Genomic DNA, 25,544 nt, shown 5'->3' on the forward strand with positions numbered 1-25,544 from the left:
TTCTAGTTATATTTGCTTATATGTTCTAGACTAATTTATTACTATGTTTATTAATAAGGCAAAAATGTACAAATAACAAATCCAAATGTTAGCAATAAACAAAATAACAAATGTATTATTTTAAATGGAGAAACTGAGCGTAACATTTATCCGAATTTAAACACTAATAAATACTTATTTCAAATGAGAAACATTATTTCCTTTCTTAATTTTGTTAGTTATTTAATATCCATTTCTCTGCTTTCATGTTTTATATAGTATTTTGTAGAGCATATTTTATTAAAGTATAATTTTGTTGTATAGATGTGAAAACTAATTTTCTGTTTATATATTTAAAATTTATTTAAAGTATGTTAAATGTTTCTTCAATTACACATCTCTTTATTTATTTTGGATTGACCCTTTGATATCAAGGTGTGGCAAAAAATAGCTACAATATTTTAATTGTTCGTAGTACTATGGGATTATTACTATTATTATTATTTTTTTAATACCATGAGATATTTATATTCACTATTGTATGATTTTTTCTTTTGATTGATAATTATAGGAATCTTGTGAGTTATGACTCGTATTGATTTGCTTTTTATTTCCAAATTAATGCAACATAATTTAACAAAAAATGAAAAACGTGATAGAAATCTTTCGAGTTATGAGGGGCACGGACTCGTGCTGAAGAAAACTTCATTTGCTTGACCACGGCGGCTTTCCTCAGCTTTAGCTTGGCTCAACTGAAGTCTTCTAAACAATTTTATCTTTCTTCTCCAACAATCATGTCGACCATATAGTCTTCGAGTACTATTTCCTTATTTTTAACCCCGTAAAAACATAGTAAAAAAGAAAAGTAAATAAACAGTCTTTCACAAGCACTCATGGGTTGCATACTTGAAAGAAAACTTACAAAGTCAACGCTATTACATGTTGACCCCACATATTGTGGAACTCTTTGAATATTCCATGTTTGGAAACGACTGTGAATCCGGACAAGTTTTAACATTGCTATGCATATCGTATTTGAGGAATGCGTTCTATATCTTCATCCTATGCTCCTAGCCTCTTCTTCCATGTTGGCAAAAAGGATGACCTTTGAGTGTGCCGACTTCAGTGCATTATCTCTAAATGCTTCCTAAATCCGAACCACTGCTTTTGTGGCTGTTCGCTATGCCATCAGAGCATCGCTATGGTTCAGTTAACCATCTAGGAGAGCGTCTCAGTTTGACATCTCCCCCTTGAAATCCTAGTGGTGTCCACTAATTTTGCCAGCAACCTTTGTTTCTCGAAACTGAGATAGAAAACATTACTCTGCAAGATAAGAAGATAAACTATCAAATCCACTTTGTTGTGCCAAAGCTCAATCCGAATATTAATATATGCAATTATCTTAAAAGCATGATGATGAATAGACATTACACTCTGATTTTACGCCTGAGACCAAAACTAAGATTCATATTAACCTGTTTAATAGCATTTGCAAGGAAGAAATATAATATTGAAATGAGTGTGGGTAAGACAAACAAAAGTTGTGTAGTTGACAAAGCGAAAGTCATATATTTTTTGAAAAGCATACTTACTTTGGATAGTATTAGAGCCTAAACCTGGAACATAAGCAATTGCAGAAAAAAATCTAAATGACTTATTAGGATATAGAGGAGGTCTAACCATTAAAGTTTGCTGGAAGCGCAGGCCCAGCTTCCTCGGGACCCCGCCGATTTACTGAGGGTGAACCGTTTATACATAAACGAACCAATGCTTTCTTCCACACAATCAAAGAGGTCACAGCTGAAGATGTATTCAAAAATTTTAAGAAGATCGATTGCCTCTACCGCTTTATAAGATGAGTTATAATGTAAGTTTTTCATCATAAGTAAAAAAAAAGGGAAACCTCGGGAACAAATAAATGTTGATTTAAAAAAAACTGAGAAGAATAAGTAGTGATATGAGAAGCTTTGAACTAACTTATAAAATGAGTTATTTACCTGTTTGCTGCAGCACCATCTACAACTGAAATCTCCAACCTTATTTACAAACCATCGTTTTATAAATATATATACATGTTTCAAACAAAAACGAAAAGAGATTAGAAAGTTAGGAAAGATAACTTACACCGTAGACATCCCTGGTGGGAGACTAAGACGATATATTTCTTTGTAAAATTGTGTGCAAGGCAACTCCTCGAACATCTGGTGACTTGCATCGAGATGTTTCTGGAAGGTCAGTGTCCTCTTTTGTGGTCGGCGAGATGGAATGTTCCCGCTCAGGGTGAACACGTCTTCTTCAACCCCGTGCTGGTTCGATGGTCAAACTTCAGAGCAACTTATTAAGGAAATTGGAGATGTGAGACAATGTTAACACGCTTAAGCTAATAATAGGATCATAATACAGACTGAGTTAAACTACCTTTAAGATGCTAGCTCATGTATTTTGTTCATTACCACCACTAATACACCGTCCCACAAACACTTGTCCAAAACCACCTTTTCTCAGCTTTCTCAACCTTTACACATCAGTAATTCTCTAATTTAGACTTGTTAAGAGACATAATCATTAGTAATCATCTCGGTGAGAATAGACCAAAACTATGCATAAGTGATCATCTTTAATAGCATAACCATCGAAAAAGGTTTACCCTTTTAGGGAAAGGAGGAGTATTTCCTTCTTCTTCATGTGCAGCCGCCTTGTTGGAGCCACCACTATTTTTACTAATCGCTAGCACCCCTTTTGTCGTGCTCCTCTGTTTCTTGTCTGTAAGACGATTCAGATATACGACAGACACCATCTGAATAACCTGGCTACAAAGACTCCACGGTGAAGCTCCGGCATAGCTCATAACTCCCACTGTTACAGAGATTTCGAAGAACCTCAGGCGTCGCTGCCGCTGAAGGAAGAGGAGAGTCGAACTCCAATTTTTTTTTTTGCTTAATCTGATTTAGGGTTTTCATTCATGGGCCGGCGGGCCGCATAAAACATGTGAATGTATCAGCTGGAAAACACAATAGATATAAGCAACGTTAAAAGCCCAAGTAAATCTAGAATGAATGAAGTGCTGAGTTTTGGCGGACTGGACAGGTGTAGCTTCCATAAAACACAAATTGATGACGTGTCATCTGATGTGGACACCCTAGAAATGATTCAAGATGTACTTTATATATAAAGATATGATATATAGAATTAACACATAAGAAATCTTAGTCGCCCCCCCCCCCTCCAAAAAAATATCAGTTGACATTCAAGGATAATTTCACCGACGAAGTTTTAGATAACAAAAATTGATTTAGAAGGAAATATAATTCAACGGAGTATATTATATTATTATACGTATATCCTCTATATATTAATTGAGAAACATTACAATTTTTTTTTGTCGCCGCGTGTCATCAGTAGGATGATTTTTAGAATCATTAGAAAATATTTTGGTCCATCTAATTATATAATAAATTTTTTATTAAACTTACCATAACTTTATTATTAATGTTCTTTATTATTTTCTTAAATAAAAGTTACGAAATTACCTAATGTGGCTAAAGTATATATAACGATAAATGATTTTGAATAATAAAGATTTGATAAAAATTAGTGTATCTTCTATCATAATATTTGTTTATTTTTAAAATATTAAAATAAATTAAACAACCATATTAACCATATAATAAAATTTTAATTTTTTGTAAATGTTATATTTTGAATTTTTAAAAACGACTATATATTACTATAACTATTAAAAGTCTCACATCCAAATTTTATGATCCATGGTTTAAAGTTTTTGTTATGGCAAAATACAAATGATATATATATATATCATTTTAAGTTAAACATAAATATTTTAATTTCGAAATTTACTTTGAAATTTTTTTTTTTGATAAAAACTTTGAACAAACATTGATAACTTAATTTAAAAAAATATAAATTACTAAAACTATTGATCCGACAATGAAAATTTTGTTATCAGTAGTTTAGAATTTTTGATATAAAGATACAAATGATCAAAAAATTATATGAGTAAAAAATATCATTTAGTAGACATTAATATTAAAAGTATATTATATATGTTAATATCATTTAAATTTAATTATATATCCTATCAAATAAAAAAATTATTGTTTAGATTAATAACATTTATTTATATGTTCGCAATAATTTAATTATATATGTAATAGTTACAAACTTTTTAATTATTCAATATATATTTATTATATGTAAAAATATAGAATACATAAATAATTTTGATATATAATGTTCTTGCGCGAGTGTAGATATCATAAAATCGTATGTGTATTAGAGCTATGAATGAGCTACCCTAACCTACAAGACGCCACAACACATATATAAGTAAATGCATATATGTAAACGGTAAACCAATTCATGGTCATTTAATTTGATAGTTAAAAAGTTTAACATGTATGTTGAGAGGCCAATTGTTGAGACCAAATTTATAAAGTCTTAAGTCTTTATTTCCAGAGTCTGGATTTCCATATTTCTTTTCTTTTAATCTTTCATTTTTTCTCTATCCTTGTTTTGGAAGCTAAGTTAGTGAATTACATTTCATTAACCACCAGAAGTCTGATCTTGAGTATCCAAATGAAACTAATATCAAATTTAAAAATGTAGATAATGCGTGAATAACATGAAGATTTACTGGTGAGTGTTTATTACTACATTTAATAAAGTGATTTAAATTTCATAAACCAAAAGAATGAAAGGAGTATATCAATATATTTTAATAAACCGTAAAATGTATATACTATATTAGTAATTGAATATAATATGAGTCGCAACCTTTTAGTTCCTTGTATATAAACAACACTCCAAATGACAGGCAAAAGACAGAAACCAAAACAAGTAATGTAATAAACTCGTCAAACATAGCTCTGCTTTTTCTTTTCCTTCGATCAGATTCAGATCCAGACAATGAATCAAGATCTTCAAGAACCAATGGCGGAGATCATGCCACATATCATAACAGCAATGTCGTATCTATTGCAAAGGGTATCGGAGACCAACGACCATCTGAGCCAGAAACAGAGCATCTCAGGCTTCCATGGAATAACCAAACCTTCCATCTCAATCCGAAGCTACCTCGAGAGGATCTTCAAGTACGCAAACTGCAGCCATTCGTGTTACATCGTCGCATATATATACTTGGATCGGTTCATCAAGAAGCAGCCCTTTTTGCTCTTCAATTCCTTTAGTGTTCATAGGTTTATAATCACAAGTGTCTTGCTCTCTGCGAAATTCATGGATGACTTGTAAGTAAATCATTCTGACGCTAATTTACTGAAATTCACTAATCAACATATGTTTGATTTATTTACAATTTATTTTATGTAACAACTCCAGGTGTTACAACAACGGATATTACGCTCAAGTTGGAGGAATAAGCAAAGAGGAGATGAACATGCTTGAGCTTGATTTCTTGTTCGGAATCGGGTTTCAATTAAACGTTACCGTTTCTACTTTCAATAACTATTGCTCTTTTCTACATAGAGAGATGGTGAGGTTGACAAATATGAATTCACTGTCTGTAGAACCTTCTCTTTCATTCAGAAGTTCTTTTGAGACCAAGCCTGTGATGAATACACTCGAGGAAGACTCTTTAATCACTCATCACAACAAGAAACAACTAGCTGCTGCTTGATTATAATTAATGTATAGATTATATATATGCATGTAGCAAACATTGTCATTCATGTCTTACACTTACTTGATACATCTTATGGTGGTTTATATTTATATATATATATATATATATGTAGCAAACATCGTCATTCATGTCTTTAAAGACACTTACTTGATACATCTTATGGTGGTTTATATATATATATATATATATATATATATATTTATTGTGCAGTTATAACGGAACTTTCCACAAAATAACCTAAATATATAGGGATCCCTAAATATATATCATTTTCTTTTGAAATTTAAAATGTTTTACGATTGTAGCAGACTGTATGTTTCCTTACATTTAGAGACACATGCAAATACATCATAAGATACGTTGAGCACAAAATCTATATATAAAGCGTACAAGATAGGAAGTTACAATGTCAAAAAAATAAAGATAGGAAGTTACATTTTAAAAGGGTACCAAACCTAATAAGTAATAACCTTAATATTACAAGAGAACACTTATATCACTCCCAAATCCAACCTTTTAAGTTGCGAGAAATTACAAGTTCATCATCATGGATGAGACTTACTACCGTGGCTCAATGTGGCAACTGCACCGTTGTAACCACCACCACCACCTCCACCGGACCGACCATTTCCGCTACCGTAACCATACCCACCACCACGGGCTCCGCCACCTCCAGAGCCATATCCGTATCCGCTTCCTGATCCGGATCCAGATCCATACCCATATCCGGATCCTCTTCCCCATCCCGTCGACGATCTACCGGAACCTGACCCGTAACCCCATCCAGATCCTGGAGCAGAGCCCCAACCCCAGTTGTACCTCCAATTGGGCCCACGCCCCGACCCACTTTCACCTTGGTAGTTTTGGCCTGGATGCATGTCACCTTTGGACCATGCGAATGGACGAGAAACTGAAGTCTTCACAGTGATAAAAAAGAACAAAACTAATAAGAGTCCTCTAATCATTTTCTAAATTTGGTTCTATAAGGTTCTTATATATATCTTTTAGATTTTGTTTTGCTATGAGGTTATTGTAAGAAAGCTTCTCCCACCGGTTATATAGGCAACAGCGTGAAGCAGCATTGAAATGCAAACGGTCCGTGACTAGTGGGTTTAATAGTGTGAGATGGGCCCGACCCACCCTTTTCTGAAATTCTTGTCTAAAATTTGAGGGAAATTTTTTTTTAAAACACATGCAAGTGTATCTCTTAGACTCTTACACATGTCGTGAACTAATATAAACTTCTATTATATATTTTTAAGATGTAGTTATCAAGTTAACAACTGTAAATAGGCAACACCGCCCTAACAATATAATAAGAAGATCAATCATGAAATTGTTATAAATTAAGCATTGAAATGATCATCCACTTCTTTACCAAACTCAAGCACTATGATCATCCACTCCTTTACCAACTCAAGCACTATGATCATGTACTCATCAAACACTATGATCACCCACTCATTTACCAAATTAAGCACTATCTTTGTTATTTTATGTATTGTTGTTCACTATAAATACCATCACTCATCTCACTCTTTTGTACACCATAAACAAGAACAAGAGTTTATAATCAAAGAATCATTACATTTTCTTCTTCCTTCTTATAATAAACTCTCTCCCTTATACTAGTGTTATTTGCTTCCTACGGGTATTAAATTCTACTCTTATTTAAATTTCTCGATACTATAAATTATAAGTTATTTCTTAACACGTTATCAGCACGATCACTCTGCGCACATATACACCTTCTCCACTAGACCAGTATAATAGAGTAAACTATTGGAACAAAATTTATCCAATAATAAAGATTCCATTTTATTGAGAATTGTAGAGAAAAAAATAGGTTTGAGTTGGAGATATTTTTATACAAAAGAGAGTTTTTGCTGCCGACCTTTCCTAATAAAAATAATAATATATATATATCGACATTCGTTACTATTTGTTTTCAATAAATAAAAGTCTTGGTTAGTTTTATAATGGACATATAATGGCATAGTGGTCCTCGGTGTAGTAGAATCAAACGCAAGCTTATTCATGCTCAAAGAGCTTAATAAAAAGGATATAAAACAGCAATAGCTCATAGAAATTTACTTAGAAGCAATTATAAAGGAGAAAAAAGATGCTTGTGATTTGTCACCAAAAGTTTAAAAATTTAACCTCATAATGAGGATTAGAATTAAGAAGGATTTGGGAAAAAAAAAAGGGATTAGATGAAGGCTTCTCTTAGTGGCAACCAATGTTACATAACAAGGAAACCACATTTCTTTGGATTTTTAAATATTGCATTGTGATTCTTCTAACCCATTACATTGGGTTCTAATACACGACATGCTGTTTTAACCTTTAACCAAGTCTTTGGTTCTGAATACTTCTCATAAATATTTCTTTTTTGTTCAATACTAGCACAATAAATCTATGAGGTGGTCAATATAAACAAAGACAGCCTAGTCAGGTGTTAATCAGATGTTCGAATATGATCTACTCTCTAGTCAAATTGATTGGATACATTTGTTTTCTGTAGCAGGAGAATATTTGTGTCATTGTAACTAATTAATGTAATAATCTTATTAGTCAAAGTTAATATAGTATGTTGTCTGTTGTATGTTAACTGGTCGTTTGTTCATACCATTTTTTTTTGTTTCTAAAATTGTTTTGCACGATGATCTTTTGTTACATCTTTCTTTGTAGTATAAAATGATTGCTTCAACAAACAAGACCGGCTATTTCAAGAACAACCCTCACTTATGTGTTTGCATGTCTGAGGCAGAGTTATAAAGACACAATTGCCACTCTGAAACCTACATACACATGCCCTTCTTCTCCAACGACCAAACATCTTCTAGATCTTTAGATCAAATATCGTCTAGATCTTTATAAAAAGTGGTATTTCTATTAAATTACCTCATTATACAGACTAGAGTCACCAGTTTGCACAATGTATAATGTAATTAACATTTAATTACACATCTCAATTTTTGAGTCACTAGAGAAACGCTATTATCAATGTTGCAAAGATTTTCTCTCTTCTTCAATCTTCTGGAGAATATGGACCTTTAAGCTACTCTCCTTCGCCTGTTGAAACCAAAAATTTACCACTACTTAAGCTTTTAGCGCTTTCAAAACCAAACCACTTCTGACCGATGACTACTCCAGTCACTCAAGTAATGGATTAAACCGGGCTTGTCAAACATAAATAAGAAAAGAATAATATATGATTTACCGCAAAGACGGGAATAAGGAAAAGGCTCTTCTCCAACTCTTCAAAATATGACAGTTCTTGTTTGAACATGCTGAGCAATTCTGTCATCTCATATAGGATTATTTCAACCTGCTGATATTTAATCACATAAAAATTGTTAATCTAATTCCTTATTCAATATAATAAATATTAAAATATCTCAATAAATAAACTGGAATTACTCGTGGGAGAAACTTGATGACAATGTCTTCTATCTCATCCATGACTTCTATAGCTGTGACCATTTCTTCATGTATGGCCACCACATCTACCTGTAACTTCCACACTATTATTTTTGTTTTCTTAACAAAACTTACATGCTTTTACCCTTATTATTTACACAAAATGGTTATCTTATACAATTGTTTTACTCAAAGAAAGAAAATTATCTTACCGTTGCACCATGTAGGAGGGGTAAACGAACAGACAAAGCATGCAGTTTTCGAGTTAGCTTGCTCAACGCTTCCAAGTTTTTTGCATCCAGCTTGGACCATTCATTGAGTAAAGGCATTTGAAGGCTCAGAACTTGACGTAGTTTGATTTCTTGACGTAGCTTTTGAGCTTCAATTAAATTTTCAACTACGTAGTTCCTAATTTTGTTTATCCTAAGCCAAACCCAAAACAATTGATCCTGAAATAATTCATACAAAACAAATTAATTTATCAATTCTATGCATATTATACATTTACAAATGAAATTAACAATTTAAATTGTACCTCAACATTGACCTTAAGGTTAGCCATAGTAGCTTCTGTTCTTGCATTAATAAACCTTAACTGAATTAATCTATTGTGGAGAAGCCTAAACCGGTGATACTCCTCCTCTTGAACCGGAGATACTTTCTTCTGAGCCTTAAAGTATTTCAAAACTCCTGCCACGGCTCCACGGCCACTGGTTCTCATCTTGGCCGCGCTTACCGGTGACTCAGGCGGCGTGTGGCACATTGAAGTCGCCGGAGTTGAACTGGACAAAGAAGTTTTCATCGTCGAAACTGATCTCCCTGGGGACAATGCCCATGCCGATGGTGAGCTAGCTCCCGGTTTTACACCTTTCCCTGAAGCGTTACTACGAGGACTACCACGCTCACGTTGCTCCAAGTAGCGAGCAAACGCCTCTCTGGTTCTACCGTTGTTCACCTCGTGAGTTCTTGACTCGCTGTTCCTCGCCGGGATCATCCCTCTTGATTCCGAGTTGGGTCTGGAAGATCTCGTTGTGGATTGTGATCTGCTTATCGTCATATGTTTGCTTGTATTGGAGGGAGAAGTGGAAGAAGAGGATGAACCAGAAGACGAGAATGAGGCATTTAAAGACACCGGAAGAGAGATCGAGGAGGTTGTACTCGTGCTCCGGTTAATATTCGGCGACGGAGGGCGAACTCTGCGACTAGTGGTGGTGGTGGTGGTTGCCATTTTCTTTGATAAACTTCTTTGGTCTTTTTGCAGTTGATTGATCATGCAAGACTTGTATTAAAGCGGGGCTATATGCATTGGATTGTACAACTTAATGTTATATAACATATTATTAGGGTTTGTAGTAACGCTTGGGGGTTCGTAGGAGTTGACAGCACGTTAGAGGCAGGTAAGAACACTTCTGCATATAAGTGGGTCTACATACTCAAATATATTATAAACTCGAGTGTTATTTGTTATTTTTTAGAGAAAAACTATAATATATGTATACGAAGGTCAGCTTAGCTAGAGGCACGTCTTCATCTGATTATTTTTCTAGGTCTGTTTGTTTTGCAGTCAAATTACACAAAGGGGCGACGTTGAAATTAGATTATCTTTTGTAATATATTCTATGGTTCTATTTTGATTAATCAAACAACATGGTGGTTAAATAAAATAGATGTTATAAATTAAGCATTGAAATGATCATCCACTTCTTTACCAAACTCAAGCACTATGATCATCCACTCCTTTACCAACTCAAGCACTATGATCATCTACTCATCAAACACTATGATCACCCACTCATTTACCAAATTAAGCACTATCTTTGTTATTTTATGTATTGTTGTTCACTATAAATACCATCACTCATCTCACTCTTTTGTACACCATAAACAAGAACAAGAGTTTATAATCAAAGAATCATTACATTTTCTTCTTCCTTCTTATAATAAACTCTTTCCCTTATATTAGTGTTATTTGCTTCCTACGGGTATTAAATTCTACTCTTATTTAAATTTCTCGATACTATAAATTATAAGTTATTTCATAACAGAAATCACTAGCTATGGACAATTTTTAAACTTTTTCTTGTTTTAAATATCAGTTACCACTCAAAGAGTTTAGTCCGTACTACAATATATACAGAAATGTCAAAAAAATGATTACACATTTGATATTACTGAGATACTTGAGTTTCTTTAAAGTACAAAATATTATCTTCAAGAAACCCTTTAAGATGCGACTCAACGTCAATCCCACAGAGAAATTTTACTAATTGCAGCTTGTGGTTATGAAATGTTCAGCATCATCTTTATCACTACAAATAAATACATATATAAAAACGCATAACCCTTATATATTAATTTAGAAACATTGGAATAAAAATAACTTTGTTTTGTAAATTAATTACAAGTGAACTAGCTGACGTGTTGCTCTATTAAGCACTTTCAACATCAATATGTTAACACCCTTTAATTACTACAAAAATTAATATGCCACTGAATTCCCTAAGACAGCCAATTAATATAACGTTTATATTATAACTATGCGTATAACATTAAAGGAACATTTTCCTTATTTTGTTTTATATCCTTATTTACATTTCTCGAACATGTTAACCACCATTTCCAAAATTCATAGGGTAGTCAAGCGCATAATTATCTATTAGAACCCATGTCTCATTATTTAACCATCCAATTAGAAGTTATGATTCATGTGATTAAAATAAAAATAATAACTAATGATTTTGAATAATAAAACTTTGATAAAGATTTTTGTATCCTCTATCATTTTATTTAATTTTATATAACTAAAATAAATTAAACATACACATTAATGATATAATAAAAAATAAGACTTTTCCCTTACATGTTATATATATTTTTTTCAAAACGTTTATAAATTAATAAAAATGTTAAAAAATCTCACTTTGAAAATTTTGTGGTCAATGAAAAATAATTTTTTTATAACAAATACAAATGATTAAAAAGCCATATGAGTAAGAAATTTTATTTAATAGATATTCAAATTTTATATATATCATTTAAATTAAACTATATACCATATAAAAACACAAAATATAAAATTTCAAATTTTGCATTGAATAAGTATTGAAAATTTAATATTTTAATTTCACAAAATATACAATTGATCATAAAACCATATGACATTTAGTAAACAGTATATTAAAAATATACTATATAAATATATTAGTATCATTTAATTTAATTGTATATCGTATAATATAGATGAATAATAATGATTTTTTATTTATATATGCGCAAAAATTTAATTATATATTTAATAATTATTGGTTTCTCAATTATTCAATATATATATATATATATTTATTTGATAATATGTAAAATAATACAAATAAATAAATGTAAGAATATTTGCATATACGATATTATTCCTTGTAAGTCATGGGTCTTAACCTAGTACACATGAAAACCATTGACAACTGAAAAATGTAGATAAATCACTATTTAATCTTTATAATAAATCGTGTACCACCTCAGTCAAAGCGATCTACTGGATTTTGCATGATATCGTTCAACTTTAATGCTCTATTTTCCAGAATTTAATTTGTCTTTATACCACAAAAGACCATAGATTTGACTATTTGGTTAAATTGGTTCCATAGGGCTATTGTCTTGTTAAGTGCAGGTTTATTAATGAATGTTTTTTCTATCAAGCGAACCAGATATATCGTGTGTTTTTTTTTAAATATCACTTCAACATATCCAACTAGCTAGGATCTTATCGATTAACTAATCGAACTCAATAGGAAACCTTCCAAACTAACATTTGCTATAGTAAATTCAGATTGTCTTTAAAAAAAAAAAAATCAGATGGTCGACACATTTCTAAGTTATTTAAGGTTATTCAAAAACTGAAATCAATAAGTAAATAAACTAGTCAAGCTTTATATTAAAATAAAACAAAAACGATTTATTACATATGTATCAGATCACATGGCCTTACATAGTATACATTAATTAAAGTGTGTATGCATCTTCAGTAAGTAACATTTAATTTCAGAGGTAATAAAAACATACATGTTAAATGACATGAAAATTTCAACAGGCTAAAACAACTTTGTAATCCATATTCGACGTGTAAATGTAAATGAAATATATATTTAAATTGTTCAAAATTTTGAGATGTTAAGTAATTTAAATATATTTATAGATCGGAAAGGACAATTTATTTCGTTAGCTTGCTCTGATAGATATCTACAGTTGTTTTATTGCTTTGTGGTGGGTGTGGTTGTTTTGCACTAATTGTATTTATCCTTAATGATTGTACTCATTCTACATGTTTTACACTTTTTTTTGTAACAACAGTTTTACACTTATCCACAAGCTTAACATTAATCCAAAAGTTTTATAGTAATTTTGTTATCCCCAGCTAGCAATGATTTAGATCTATAGTGCAAAGTGGAAGTATTTGGCTCTAAGAAATATCTAAAGGATCCTTTATGGAATGATGGCAACTTTTAACATATTTTCAACGGGGAAGCGGTCCACACGCACAACTTCCTACGGTGGAGCAACTACCATATGCTATATCTCTTTTAGGATATTATCGAATATTCATATTCATAATCTTATATTCGTTGTACATACCCCTACGGCCCTACCTATCCCCCCTCCCCGAAAAAAGATCCGAAAGCTCACCACCGACGCAACATATTGCATGTTATGAATTAGGCATTAAGTACTCTTTTGTTTTATTTAAGTTTTATCTTCATTATATACTCCGTGTTCGTTTACATGTCCGCGACCTGCGACCTGCGACCTGCGACTGATTGCAGGTCACAGGTTGTTGTGCGTTTTGCTGTCGCGTAACATGCGACCTGCGATTGGTCGCAAGTCGCAAGTCGCAAGTCGCAGGTTGTTGTTCGTTTTGATGTCGCGCGACTGATCGCGCGACCAGTCGCGGGTTCCCATTTAAGTCGCCCGAAAAAACAGCGACTAAAAATTAAGAAAATTTTTATCGCGCGACTGGTCGCAGGTCGCAGATCGCATGTCGCGCGACACGTAAACGAACATAGTTTTAGTCGCAGGTCGCAGGTTTAGTCGCAGGTCGCAAGTCGCAAGTCGCGCGACACGTAAACGAACGTAATCTTAGTCGCAGATCGCAGGTCGCGCGACACGTAAACGAACATGGCCTATAATATAATTTGTTAAATAAAGAAACATAATTTGCAAGCAGGGCCGGGCCTGAAAAATATTGGCCCACAAGCAAAAAATTATTTTTGGCCCTTTGATTTCATAAAAACAGTGAAAATATTGAAAAAACGGTTTGGAGATTTGATCCCAGGTCAATTTCCCTACTTAGAGTAAAGTTACCCGTAGAGCTACATGATCTCTTTGTTTATTATTGGCCCTTAAAAGATATATGTTTTTTTCGGGTCCAAACACATGCTTGATGAGCTTATATTCAGGCCCGGCTCTGTTTGCAAGTTAAAGTTAAAGTTTCGATTTGGGCTATATGTTCTACTAGTGTCTCAGTGTAATAAATTAACAACATTCTGTGACCCTTAACTTGCGCCACATGCTGTGGACCCTCACAGGTCACTACTATTTCCACCCATTTCCTCTATTGTTACACAACATATAAGTATGTATATGCATATGTATTTTCTTTATGCGTTCTATACAAAAGCGTTTATAACAATTAAGGTTTCGAATGGCGACGAACCGCTCTGCACCGTCATGAATAGTAACAAAAATCTCTACATATATCTATGTATCTATATATTTTTGTTACTATTATAACCGCAACACACTTGTCCCGCATGTCACCATTTAAGCCCAAGATGACAAGAAAATCCCACGGGCCATGACGGAATAAGCAATAAATAACAACTTTAATGCAGCACAACTATATAGCGACTACAAAGACCATGCTCTCAAAGACTCAAACATTTCATGGTACATTATTCTTGTAATTCGAACACAAGATACAGGAGCATCGATATTCGATTAATCATTGGTTCCGCTTTAAATTTATGTCACATATGTGAGGTTGATTTTTCCTTATAAAAAAAATTGATGATTAATTGTTTTTTTCTTTTCAGTTGAGGTAGCAGCCATTAGTCGTAATAAGTTTTATTTGAATATCAAAGTTAAGTTTGATATCTATCAAAGTTAAGTTTGATATCTTTATGGACTTCATGGGAATTCACTGAAGTAAAACACATATTCTAACTCTCCTATTTTTTTTTTTGTCATCTAAAGTTTTATTTCATGATCAAACTGGTCCTAACATGCTAGCCTCGAGAGCTAGCGGTTCAGGAACCACAATGTCTACAATCGAAAAGTGTGAGTCGCGTGATCAGCCTCTTTCGCAAGAGAATCCGCACGGATGTTCAGAGTTCGTGAAATAAAGCTCAAAGTAAAAGAAATAAAAGTTTCTCGAAGTGATTCAATAGCATCAAGTTCTGGTTCGAGTGCTGGCCATTGCTTGGAAGAGTTTATGATATGAACCATCTGCTGGCAATCCGATTCAAAGCGCACCTGCTTGAAACCGCGACTACTAAGCTCCTCCATAGCCCAGACTAGACACTCCGCTTCTGCGTGAAGTGGTGAGGAGGATTTACTACGCTTCCTCTGCCCCCGCATTATCTCAGTAGTTCCATCGAACATGATGAAACCCAAACCCACTCCCGTATCTTCTAGCGTCCATATGACGCATCAATCATACATCTCCATCGTTCTTTTCTATCTTGGCCATTGACCTCTTTCTCCTTTGCTGCCCTCGCTTCCACATCCCAGATGTTCTCTGGCAGGATTTGTGCTAGCTTCCATGCTTCCGCTTCATGACACGCAAGTTGCAGCGTGTCCATTGGAGATATGTCTTTGTTGTTAAAGCATTTCTCGTTCTGTGCTTTCCATATATACCATATCAACCAAGGAAGCAATGATGTTCTCTCTGCCAAGTTAGGATCTTGTTGCATCTGTAGTAAAGTATCCAAATTTCTTTATTTGTGGAATGAAACTCTCCTATTTGTGGAATGAAACTTCTTTATTACAAATCCAAATTTGTTAAACTCCAACATTAAATCACGAAAACATTTTTTATATTAAAATGAAATATTGAATACAGAAAACAACAACCTTCTAATTCTCGCAACAATAAAAAATCCAGCATTCCAAGCTGTTGAGCTTGAATAGTACGAATTCATACCACGATAATTATCTTTATTAAAAAGTCAAAAGTAGGCATGTCCAATATGGTAAAACCGAACCGTACCAAACCCAACCGAACCGAAATAGATAATATGGTGTGGTTTTGGTATATATCATATAAACCGAATGAATATAATTTATAAAAACCGTAGGATTTAGATATGGTTTAGTTTATAACCGATTAAACTGAATAAACCGAACAAAACCGAACAAAAGTAGAAACATGTAAATATGCACATAACATCACATGAAAATCTATTTGTTATATAAGTTATTCTTTTGTTAATAATTATTACCATATTTTTTTATAGTAATAAAGAATCCTAATTTGAAAATCAATTAAAATATAATTAAATAACAATTCATCGCAACTCAAGCTTCTTATTTTCTTAGTCTTCTTCTTTTAATCATTTTTTTTTCTTTTAGCATTAATTAAATTGAAGTGAAAGTTATAAATTTGATGGATAATAACTAGAAAAATCTCTTCACAACTTTTTTCTTATTTATAAACGAACAGATTTTCACTCGAAGAAGCATGACTTTGATGAACACTGAATATGGAAGAGTAGAAAAATTTTTCTTTCATACTTCTCTTTTGTTTTTTATTTTTATTTAAAAAATTTCGAGCTTTGATTTTAATTCTAGATTTGATTATTTCATCTGAAGGTATAAGCGTTATTATTTTTTTTTTGTTTTTTTTTTGAAAATATAATATTTTTTTAATAAATGACTGCGATGACAATATAACTCTAAAATTTATATAATATGATCTCAAACTAAATAATTATGTTTTGATATAAAACCGAATAAACCAAAAACCGATGGTATATAAACCAAACCGAACCGAAGTAAATATGGATTTAGAATGATAGTTATATTTTACTAACCAAAATACAAAAAAAAAAACGAACCGAAACCGAACCGATATCCGGATTGAACACCCCTCAAAACCAATATATTAAAGTTAAAAATTGAAAAAATCAGAGAACAACGGTAACTAAACCCTAGATCTGAATCTTAGTGGAAAGTGAGCTTTGAGATTCTTAGAGCAGCATTAATGGTGAATATGGTGAGGGGTTTTAAAAGAAAAAAATAAATTAATATTGTAACTGTTACTCTAGATACATTAATAAGGTGACGGCTGTTGTTTTAATGTTTCAATCTCTTTCTCATTAATATCTTTATGATTTTATATTTTTCTTTTAAAGTTAAGAATTTCTTTAAATATCAGCGTCGGAGCTGCTTTTACGTATAGGATAATTGGCTAGGGCTTCTCTGGCGTACTAAATACTACATGCACTCGGTTTCGAAACGATCCTTTTGATTTATACTTAACTAGTTTTGATCCCATGCTTCGCATGGAAAGAAAATTTGCTTGCAAAGAAAACCAAATTTCAGTTATAAGTAACTCTAATTGCTTTGACCAAAAAAAAACTCTAATTGCATATAAAATAACTTTGATTTACCAGGAAGAGATGAGTACATTTTATTTTTGACTCCGGACACACTATAATTAAGTTATGACTTGTTTATGTCTTGTTTTTCACTTCTTTATGTCTTGTTCTTCTTGTATTAAGTTATGACCGTAAAAACATGTAACAGAAAAATACCAGTAGCAAATCAAGAGGTAATATCAGTACATAATCATGGAAAATAATTAAGTAATCAAAGTTAGCTGACTCTTTAGTTTGAGAATATGCGATATTACTACTTAGTGTATGCTATCATATCTTTAAGATATAAATGACATAAATGATAAATTCACACATTACATGACCAAAACATCAAACGTAAATTTAATATTGGTATTGAAACGGTAAATTGAAAGCATGGTTGAAAAGTATATGTATGATAGTTGCACATTAATTTGATGAACATGACAGAAGAGAGAAAAATGAAGTATAATCGTTTTTCCGATTTCAGATTTTCCGACCATTTTTAGATATATATTCTCGAGAAAGAAGTCTTTTAAAAATGTTACCTTAGAGAATAAAAGCATTAAAACACTGAATAATTTGATTGTTTGAATGCCGACTATATATTCCTTGCAGTCAAGAGTCAAGAGAATGCAGTAGAGTTGAACTAAATTATTTTTCGCTTTCAATAGAAAAAATATATTAAAAAAAATATCTAAAATAAAGAAATAATATATACCTCTGTTAGTTTGCCTCAGAATTTGATCAAAGTTTCCATGTCATCATCGATTTTGCATCTTTTCAACACTTGACGATCCTACACAAACCAAATTTTCTCACTGAATATCTAAAACATTAAAATCAAGAAAGCCCTTTTACCTTATTACCAAAATTCGTTTATCTTATTAGCTATTGTACCATGTCCACATCTCCTTTTTTTCCTCCTCCTTTCTTTCTCTTTCAAGCTGGATCATACCCACTCTTTCTTGGACCATCTTAGCCCTAAACAGACAACATAATCTTACAGAGGATTAAGATAGTATAACTGGGGAACTTGGATTGCTGAGATCCGTTTACTCGGTAAATAGAACACTGGCTCATGACATTTTGAATTAGGGTATTGAAATTGAAGGAGTATTAACCTTTCATATTCTACTTTTATTGGGAGTTTTGATGTCGCTTTTCTATCAAATTTTAGAGATGTGGGAGTGTAAAAAAAATAAAAATGTGGACAAATGATGATCATGGGTGCCATTGTGGGATTCTGAAACAGTTAAAATTTTTTCCCTTTATTATTATTCTGTTTAATTGATTTTTAAAAAAATTGTAAACACAAATGATGTGGCAGCATTTACGTGACTTGTGATTTATTATATAAGGGATTAGACCCTAACATATTAAAGTAGGCCTTCTTAGCTTGGAAAAATGTTTACAAAACCCACCAAAACATTAATTTAATTCAACCCAGCCCACATTTGTGTTTAATCCTCAGTCCTCACCTCCTATGATAATTGAAATCTCAAACTCTTATGTTAGTGTAGGTGCTACATAATTCACATTATGCAAAAAATGCATGTTATTTTCTATTGTTAAAAATGATAAAGGGTGGAATTAAAATAATGTTTACTCTTGCCCAAAAAACTCATAGAAATTTACATATGATAGCAGTGACAACAAAAAACCAAGATGACAAATAACAAGTTAGTATGTATGAATTATCCATTTGAAAAATTTCCAAGTTAGGAGAAAAAAAATGAAAACATTCTAGGGAAAATTGGAAAAATGAGACACTTTGAACTTTTATTTGTCACAATAAGACTTCTGATATTTGGACAGTTCTGGACAATTTTTACCCTTCTTTTATGGGAAAAATAGTATACTGAATTTTATAAATGTTAAAAAATATGAAAATTATTGGAAACATAAGTACGACAATATTTAAAAGTTTTTTTTTTAAAAGTAGAATCATATTTTATTTTATCTTCTAGCTACAGTTAGAATACTTATTCTGGTCATCTACTTAGTCTAGAAATCAGATACTAAGTTTTATACATAGATATATCTTGGGGATACAACGTAAACTAGCATTTCTTATATATTCTAACCAAGCTATATTTCGAAACGTTATAATCAAGAAATATGTCTTCAGTATACCTACAGCTTGATAACGACACATAGGCACAACGCAGTGATATACCTTATATATATTATGTGCCATAATATGTTCTACCTTTTACCTTATGTGGCGCTTAAGATATAATATGTTTCACATCTACTCTACTGTGTTCTGAGTTAGCTAGGATATATATTCTACGTAAAATCCAAAAAATATGGAAGTTTCCATATTCGGTTAAAGATGCTTCCTAAATCTAAACTAAATCTTTCCTAAATATCTCATAGAATATTTTCTCCCACGTTTTTCTCCTTCTCCCACGATATTTTCTCTTTGCTGTTTGTGTTTCCCTCTTCTTCATCAACATAATCATCTCTTTTCTCTATCAATACAACATGGTTCTAATCTATGTTAAATCTGGTGAACCTGCAGTTGTATCTCTATCATCGAGGGACGTACACATAAGTGAATTTTATGACATTATTCATTTCAGTGTGTAAACATTGTTTAGATCATCAATGTGTTGTTGATGTAGTATAAGAGCATTGAGAAGAGAGAAGGAGTTTCTGGCGAGAAGGATAAACTCGAGACTGACGCCTAAGGAGAGAGAGGAGCTGTACATGAAGTGGGACGTACCACTGGAAGGGAAACAGAGGAAGCTACAGTTCGTGAACAAGCTATGGACTGATCCTTACGACTCAAGGCACGTGCAAGAGAGTGCAGAGATAGTTGCCTAGCTTGTTGGGTTCAGTGAAAGTGGTAACATCTCTAAAGAGATGTTTGAGCTCAACTTCGCCATGCCTTCAGATAAAAAGTGGAACAATGTTTGGGACAACATCTATAATCTTCTTCATCTATGAAGAAAGTTTTTTTTTTTGTAAAAAAGTAGACAACACATAAGAGTACTCCTAGTTATATCATTATGGTTGTGTTTGTAGTACTAGATTCCTTGTCAAATTTGAGACTATAACGATCAGATTACCATGTATGATCCTAGCGCCAGTACCACGTCCTCTTGACAGTGGCTACAACAAACCTCAGTTTTAGAATTGATTTTGATGAGTCAAGGACATTGTACCACCATTGCTGGGGACGCTCAGCTAAGTGATTCTACTTGTAATGAAGTTTTCTTCCACTGTCGCACATAAAAAAGGTTGAACTTTAACCAGGTTAATATTCAACAATATCAAGTTACACAACAAAACTGAATCAATCTCTGCAACCTGAAACTTTTGTGTGCAACGACATGCCCTTATTTTCTGAGGAGCACTGTAATATTGGAGCATTAGTGTAACCAAATCTATGATAAATAATGACAACAACTAAACAATATTGAATCAAACAGCAAGCTTAAGTTTCTTCTATGTTGTTGGAAAATGTAATTCTAGTTTTCCTCCCTTTCCCTGTGCTCAGGTGATGAACAGTATAAGAAACAACTAAACAGTACACAGAAATGGCATCTATTAGATATATTGTTGGTTTACGTATGCCTGTCAAAGAACTTCTCTATGAGTACAGAGAAAGTTGCAAAGCCAGCGCAGCCGATACATGCAGCTTTTGGCCCACCTGAAACAAAATCAAATTCTTCAAAATCCCCAGAGACGCAACGTATAATGAGAGCAAACAAAAATCTCTTGAAAGAGAGCATGTGAAATGTCAAAGGAACAAAAGCAACTACGAGACTTCAGTTTGAGAATCAAAGATTATTACCTACTGTTAAGAAACTTGAGATTTTGAGGAATTTGATGGAAGAACACTTCGATTTGGAATTGGTCTGTCCGACGAAACTAGTTGAGGAAAAAGACTTTGATTTCGTTGTTTCTTCAGTGAGATAGAAGAGAAAGATGACGAAAACGAGGTTAGATACTAGGGCAGATGAAGAGCTCGGTGGATAAGACAAAGGCTGATGAAGAACTCTAAATCGCCATGGGAGAAGCTTCTACGCGGAGAAGACGAGGTAAGAAAAAAGGAATTAGGGTATCGATATCTTAACATGTGCCCCTCTTTTGTTCTCTCATTTTCTTTTCTTTTGTTTTTAACTTTTTAACTATTTTAACTATTAAATCTATTACGAAAATTATTAGAGACTTATTACTTATAATTATAATTCAATTTAATTGATTAATTTAAGGGTATTATGGTATTCACAGGAATTAAAATCCTATTTTTCCAAAAAATATTGCAGAAATCTTAAATGGACAAATCTAAGTTCAAAGTGTCCATTTTTTCTAATTTTCCCAAAATTCTATCGAGAAAAAACTCTATTTCTTATCAGATATGTGTTTCAATCAACCTTGCACTCATTTTGGCGGGAATGAATTGGTCGCAGACATGGTGAACTACATCAGACAGCGACTCTGCGAGTCGTTTGCAGAGCTACATCGATAAGACAGCGAAGGATCACAATTACACAAAAATTGAGGAGAAAAGGCTATGAAGAAGTGATGAGAAGATGGTTTGACACTCGATGATTCTCTTGGTCTCTGTTTGAGTTAAAGCTCTTTACCAGACAAAGTTTCAAACATTTAACTAGCTGGTAGACTTTTTACACAATGTTGCAATTTTTTAAGAAAAGTTTTTGTGATGAAAATCATTTTACATTCATTCAAAAAAAAAAAATCTCACCACAAGTTTTCTGAAAACACACTTTGTTTCTTTATTCTTAACCAACCAAAATATAGAACAAGTGTCAAATAAATAAAAGGACAACCAATAAAAGCTCGCCATGTATACTTGTCTCTCTCTCGGACTCAGACTCGATTTCTGATTTCTCACTGTACCACCAAACATACACATAAAAGAGAAAGCAAACTAGCTAATCTGCCGCTGCTGAAAGATTCCAAACGATGATATGTTTGAGTAGGATTTTTTCGGTTTCCAACGAATCACCGGATCCGTACAGTCCTCGTGTCTCAGGGTATAACAAGCTTGCCTTCACTAGGGCGAAACCAGAGATTGAGATGGCAGCGATTCTCGGCGTTAGACCCATCAGAATCTTCCTCTCTCGACTGATTCCGCGGATAAGTTTACTTCCGGGTACAATCACTTTCATCTTCATCCTCGTTTTAGGATTTATTTCGCGGTTGATTGAACTGTAAAGACACGGACAGAGAGGTTTCTATGTTTCTGTGCAGCTTTTGTATCATAGAAGGACCTGAAACAGTACAAGACTTTGCCAAAATGCAATTACAAGAGATTCAAGATAACATTCGAAGCCGAAAACTTCTTCTTTCTAAAAGTTTCCTAAAGTGGAAACCTTTTTCATCACGTTTCTTCTCTCTGTTTTCTAGGTACGGAGGCTGAGAATACAACAACGTATTAAAACACACAGAACTTGGCATCATCAACGAAGAGCAAGACCACGACTTACCTAATTTCCCACCCTTATCCCCTTCTTACATCCATTGGTGAGTTTCCCCATTACAATCAGCACCTTCTTTGGACATGTGCCCAAGGTGCATATGCACAAGGTCCAATATTATTTTTACATATTTACTTCATATTTAAGGGTCCAAACAACATAAATCATAGAAACTTTACCAGTAAAATATGAAAATGCACATATAATTAAGGTCCATTTTATTATTTTGAATAGGGTCCACCGAAATTTAGAACATGTTGTAAATAGCTATTTTCCCCTAAAACATTTTTAAAATAATGAAACATAGAGATTGTTAATATATAAAACTTTATAATAAACCGATGATTCGTATTCCTTGTTTTACACAAGCCTCAATTGATTATGAGAGATTACAAAGGAGGAGGGAGGAGCCAGCTGGATCCTTGGATGTAGCCAAGCGAGATGAAAGAGTTAGCTTCTATGTTGTCAATGTCTTGTGTATACTTAACTCTCTTTTCCTTTCGCGATCCTGGTCCAGAGCACTTATACTCTCCATAGAACACCGTCCTGCTCATCCATCCGCGTAAATTTACATTAAAAAATATTTGTTCACATAACGTTTCGTCAGTGGATCATATAAATATTAAAATGGTTTTTGATTACATACTTGTCACGCTCGGTTTGGGTGTTTTTATGCCATCCAGACGGGTTTACGACACTTGACATGTCAGTGTATGCGTAAACGACCTTGGGGTGGCTCATCCATGCTCGACCCAAGTAAATCCCAGTGCCAGTCCCTGTAACCTTGCAGTGCACGAATGAATACCCGCTTTTCTCTTCCGTGCTTTTCCCCGCATGAGCTGTGATCACTCTGAGTCCGTCTCCCACAACGTTTAGTTGTGTACTCTTTTCATGCATCAACCAAAAAGGAGGATTTTAGTTAGAAATCATCACGAAAACATGCATGTATACAAGAGTTTAATTAGATCTTAGGTACGTACGAGGTATAAGGAGCGTCCGCTCCCAAAGATGAAATCAAATGTCCCTTCGATGTAACAGTCTTTGAAGAAATGGTTTCCAGTGTCATCACAAATCGTGTCTTGATAACCATAGAATTTACAGTTATAGAAAGCTGCTTTGTTGCCAGAGATTCTCATAGATAAAGCTTGTGCTCCTTTCCTTTTCCCATCCGGCATTGGAGCAGAATTCTACCAATTTTTTAAAATGTTATCTAGACATCTTTTTTGTTACAATAGCCCTGTTCGGATAATGGACGCGGCGATTACTATGACCGGCAATAAATTAAACGATGCGGAGGATGGCGTGAGCTTAAAAAAATATCACCGCAACATTGAAAAGAGTCACCGGAATAAGACGCGGCTGACGCTGGAATTTTAAGCGATCAGATCTCGTTCGGAAACTGCCGCTGCGTCTAATATTATTAACATTAGCGCGTCGTTGTTCTCCGTGTCTTGTGTGTTAAGCAACAAAATACACTGTTTTTTTTGTCGCTGACTCTGGACGCGCTGCGACCATGCGCCGAACAGGGCTAATGATGAATCTAGGCTTTATTACATAGGCTACCTAAATTCATATCAATAAGTTTTTAAGATGAAAAAAATACCTTGACAATGATGTTTATGGCCATGAAGTAGTCGGACAAGACAATGAGAGTTGCGCTATCGACTGTTCCGTATTCGGCTGCCGTGCCGTCGAATGTCAACACGGGCATTGCATTTGGATCACCGTACAATGTGATGAAAGGCTTGTTTCTATCGATCGTAACCTTCTCTTTGTATTCACCGTGACCTAACTTGATGATCACGCGTTCATTGTTCCCTACGGGTACACTATTTATCGCCTCGGTTAATGTCTTGAAATCGCCTCTTCCATTTTGTCTCACCTGCATTTATAGATACACCAAAATTATTCTCAAGAATAAAACCCATGTTTAATTATTATCATGCATTATTTTGGCGGCCTAGTTGACTTTTGCATTGACCGATTTAGTTACAATTTATTTAGAACACTAGTACTATTCGAATGTAATGATCTGAATATTGTTATGCCTTAATAACACGCGGGGTAGCCTCAGCAGTCAACAGAGCTGGATCTAACTTGTCTTTTCTACTAGCCAACGAAGGGACGTTGGTGTTGAACCACTGCTCGATTCGGTTTTTGTTCTGAGGAATTGGTGTAGCATCATTACCATAAACCACGGGCCATGTAATCACGACAAGCAAGATTGTTAGTATTAAGGACACACAATTGTATCCCATTTCTTACTACTTTTTTTGTAGAATAAAGATGAATAACTTCTGTTCTTTTCTGATAGTATATGTATACCATTGCTGAAAGTTAAGGAACACTCGACGCCATTCATTTTTTTACCCTAATTTGGTTTCTGTTTCTTGCAGCTCTTTA

The 25,544-nt window shown here is 33.5% G+C and overlaps 4 protein-coding genes and 2 long non-coding RNA genes across 10 annotated transcripts; 2 read left to right on the plus strand and 4 right to left on the minus strand.

Moving 5' to 3' along the window:
* Nucleotides 1–840: 840 nt before the first annotated feature.
* On the minus strand, nucleotides 841–2,905 carry LOC106304338. 3 transcript variants are annotated; one of them, XR_001262710.1, is made up of 6 exons: nucleotides 2,627–2,905; nucleotides 2,398–2,494; nucleotides 2,104–2,313; nucleotides 1,977–2,015; nucleotides 1,660–1,779; nucleotides 841–1,302 (listed from the first exon to the last, which is right to left on the minus strand). It is a non-coding gene; the product is annotated as an uncharacterized LOC106304338 (long non-coding RNA). The 3 variants fall into 3 exon arrangements; XR_001262711.1 differs by adding an exon at nucleotides 1,411–1,454 and having other exon boundaries at nucleotides 1,660–2,015; XR_001262709.1 differs by having other exon boundaries at nucleotides 1,660–2,015.
* Nucleotides 2,906–4,730: 1,825 nt separating this feature from the next.
* LOC106302207 (cyclin-U4-3) lies at nucleotides 4,731–5,717 on the plus strand. The gene is made up of 2 exons (XM_013738744.1): nucleotides 4,731–5,243; nucleotides 5,335–5,717. The coding sequence occupies exons 1-2, from the start codon at nucleotides 4,906–4,908 to the stop codon at nucleotides 5,630–5,632; spliced, it is 636 nt and encodes a 211-aa protein (XP_013594198.1). The 5' UTR covers nucleotides 4,731–4,905; the 3' UTR covers nucleotides 5,633–5,717.
* A 223-nt stretch (nucleotides 5,718–5,940) lies between these two features.
* On the minus strand, nucleotides 5,941–6,687 carry LOC106302208 (putative glycine-rich cell wall structural protein 1). Its single transcript, XM_013738745.1, has one exon. The coding sequence runs from the start codon at nucleotides 6,601–6,603 to the stop codon at nucleotides 6,184–6,186; it is 420 nt and encodes a 139-aa protein (XP_013594199.1). The 5' UTR covers nucleotides 6,604–6,687; the 3' UTR covers nucleotides 5,941–6,183.
* Nucleotides 6,688–8,632: 1,945 nt separating this feature from the next.
* LOC106305424 (QWRF motif-containing protein 7-like) lies at nucleotides 8,633–10,335 on the minus strand. Of its 2 annotated transcripts, none has more exons than XM_013741797.1 (5): nucleotides 9,597–10,335; nucleotides 9,274–9,510; nucleotides 9,062–9,151; nucleotides 8,862–8,969; nucleotides 8,633–8,713 (listed from the first exon to the last, which is right to left on the minus strand). In XM_013741797.1, the coding sequence occupies exons 1-5, from the start codon at nucleotides 10,332–10,334 to the stop codon at nucleotides 8,642–8,644; spliced, it is 1,245 nt and encodes a 414-aa protein (XP_013597251.1). In that variant the 5' UTR covers nucleotide 10,335; the 3' UTR covers nucleotides 8,633–8,641. The 2 variants fall into 2 exon arrangements, with proteins under 2 accessions (XP_013597251.1, XP_013597250.1); XM_013741796.1 differs by having other exon boundaries at nucleotides 8,862–8,972.
* A 12,206-nt stretch (nucleotides 10,336–22,541) lies between these two features.
* LOC106304782 lies at nucleotides 22,542–23,592 on the plus strand. Its single transcript, XR_001262830.1, has 3 exons — nucleotides 22,542–22,816; nucleotides 22,915–23,187; nucleotides 23,511–23,592. It is a non-coding gene; the product is annotated as an uncharacterized LOC106304782 (long non-coding RNA).
* LOC106304781 (putative pectinesterase 63) lies at nucleotides 23,516–25,399 on the minus strand. 2 transcript variants are annotated; one of them, XM_013741174.1, is made up of 5 exons: nucleotides 25,268–25,399; nucleotides 24,745–25,023; nucleotides 24,122–24,328; nucleotides 23,788–24,026; nucleotides 23,516–23,687 (listed from the first exon to the last, which is right to left on the minus strand). In XM_013741174.1, the coding sequence occupies exons 1-5, from the start codon at nucleotides 25,397–25,399 to the stop codon at nucleotides 23,531–23,533; spliced, it is 1,014 nt and encodes a 337-aa protein (XP_013596628.1). In that variant the 3' UTR covers nucleotides 23,516–23,530. The 2 variants fall into 2 exon arrangements, with proteins under 2 accessions (XP_013596628.1, XP_013596626.1); XM_013741172.1 differs by having other exon boundaries at nucleotides 25,190–25,399.
* Between the last annotated feature and the right edge of the window lie 145 nt (nucleotides 25,400–25,544).

This window comes from Brassica oleracea, chromosome C7 (genome assembly GCF_000695525.1).
Source record: "Brassica oleracea var. oleracea cultivar TO1000 chromosome C7, BOL, whole genome shotgun sequence".
Taxonomy (NCBI): Eukaryota; Viridiplantae; Streptophyta; class Magnoliopsida; order Brassicales; family Brassicaceae; genus Brassica; species Brassica oleracea.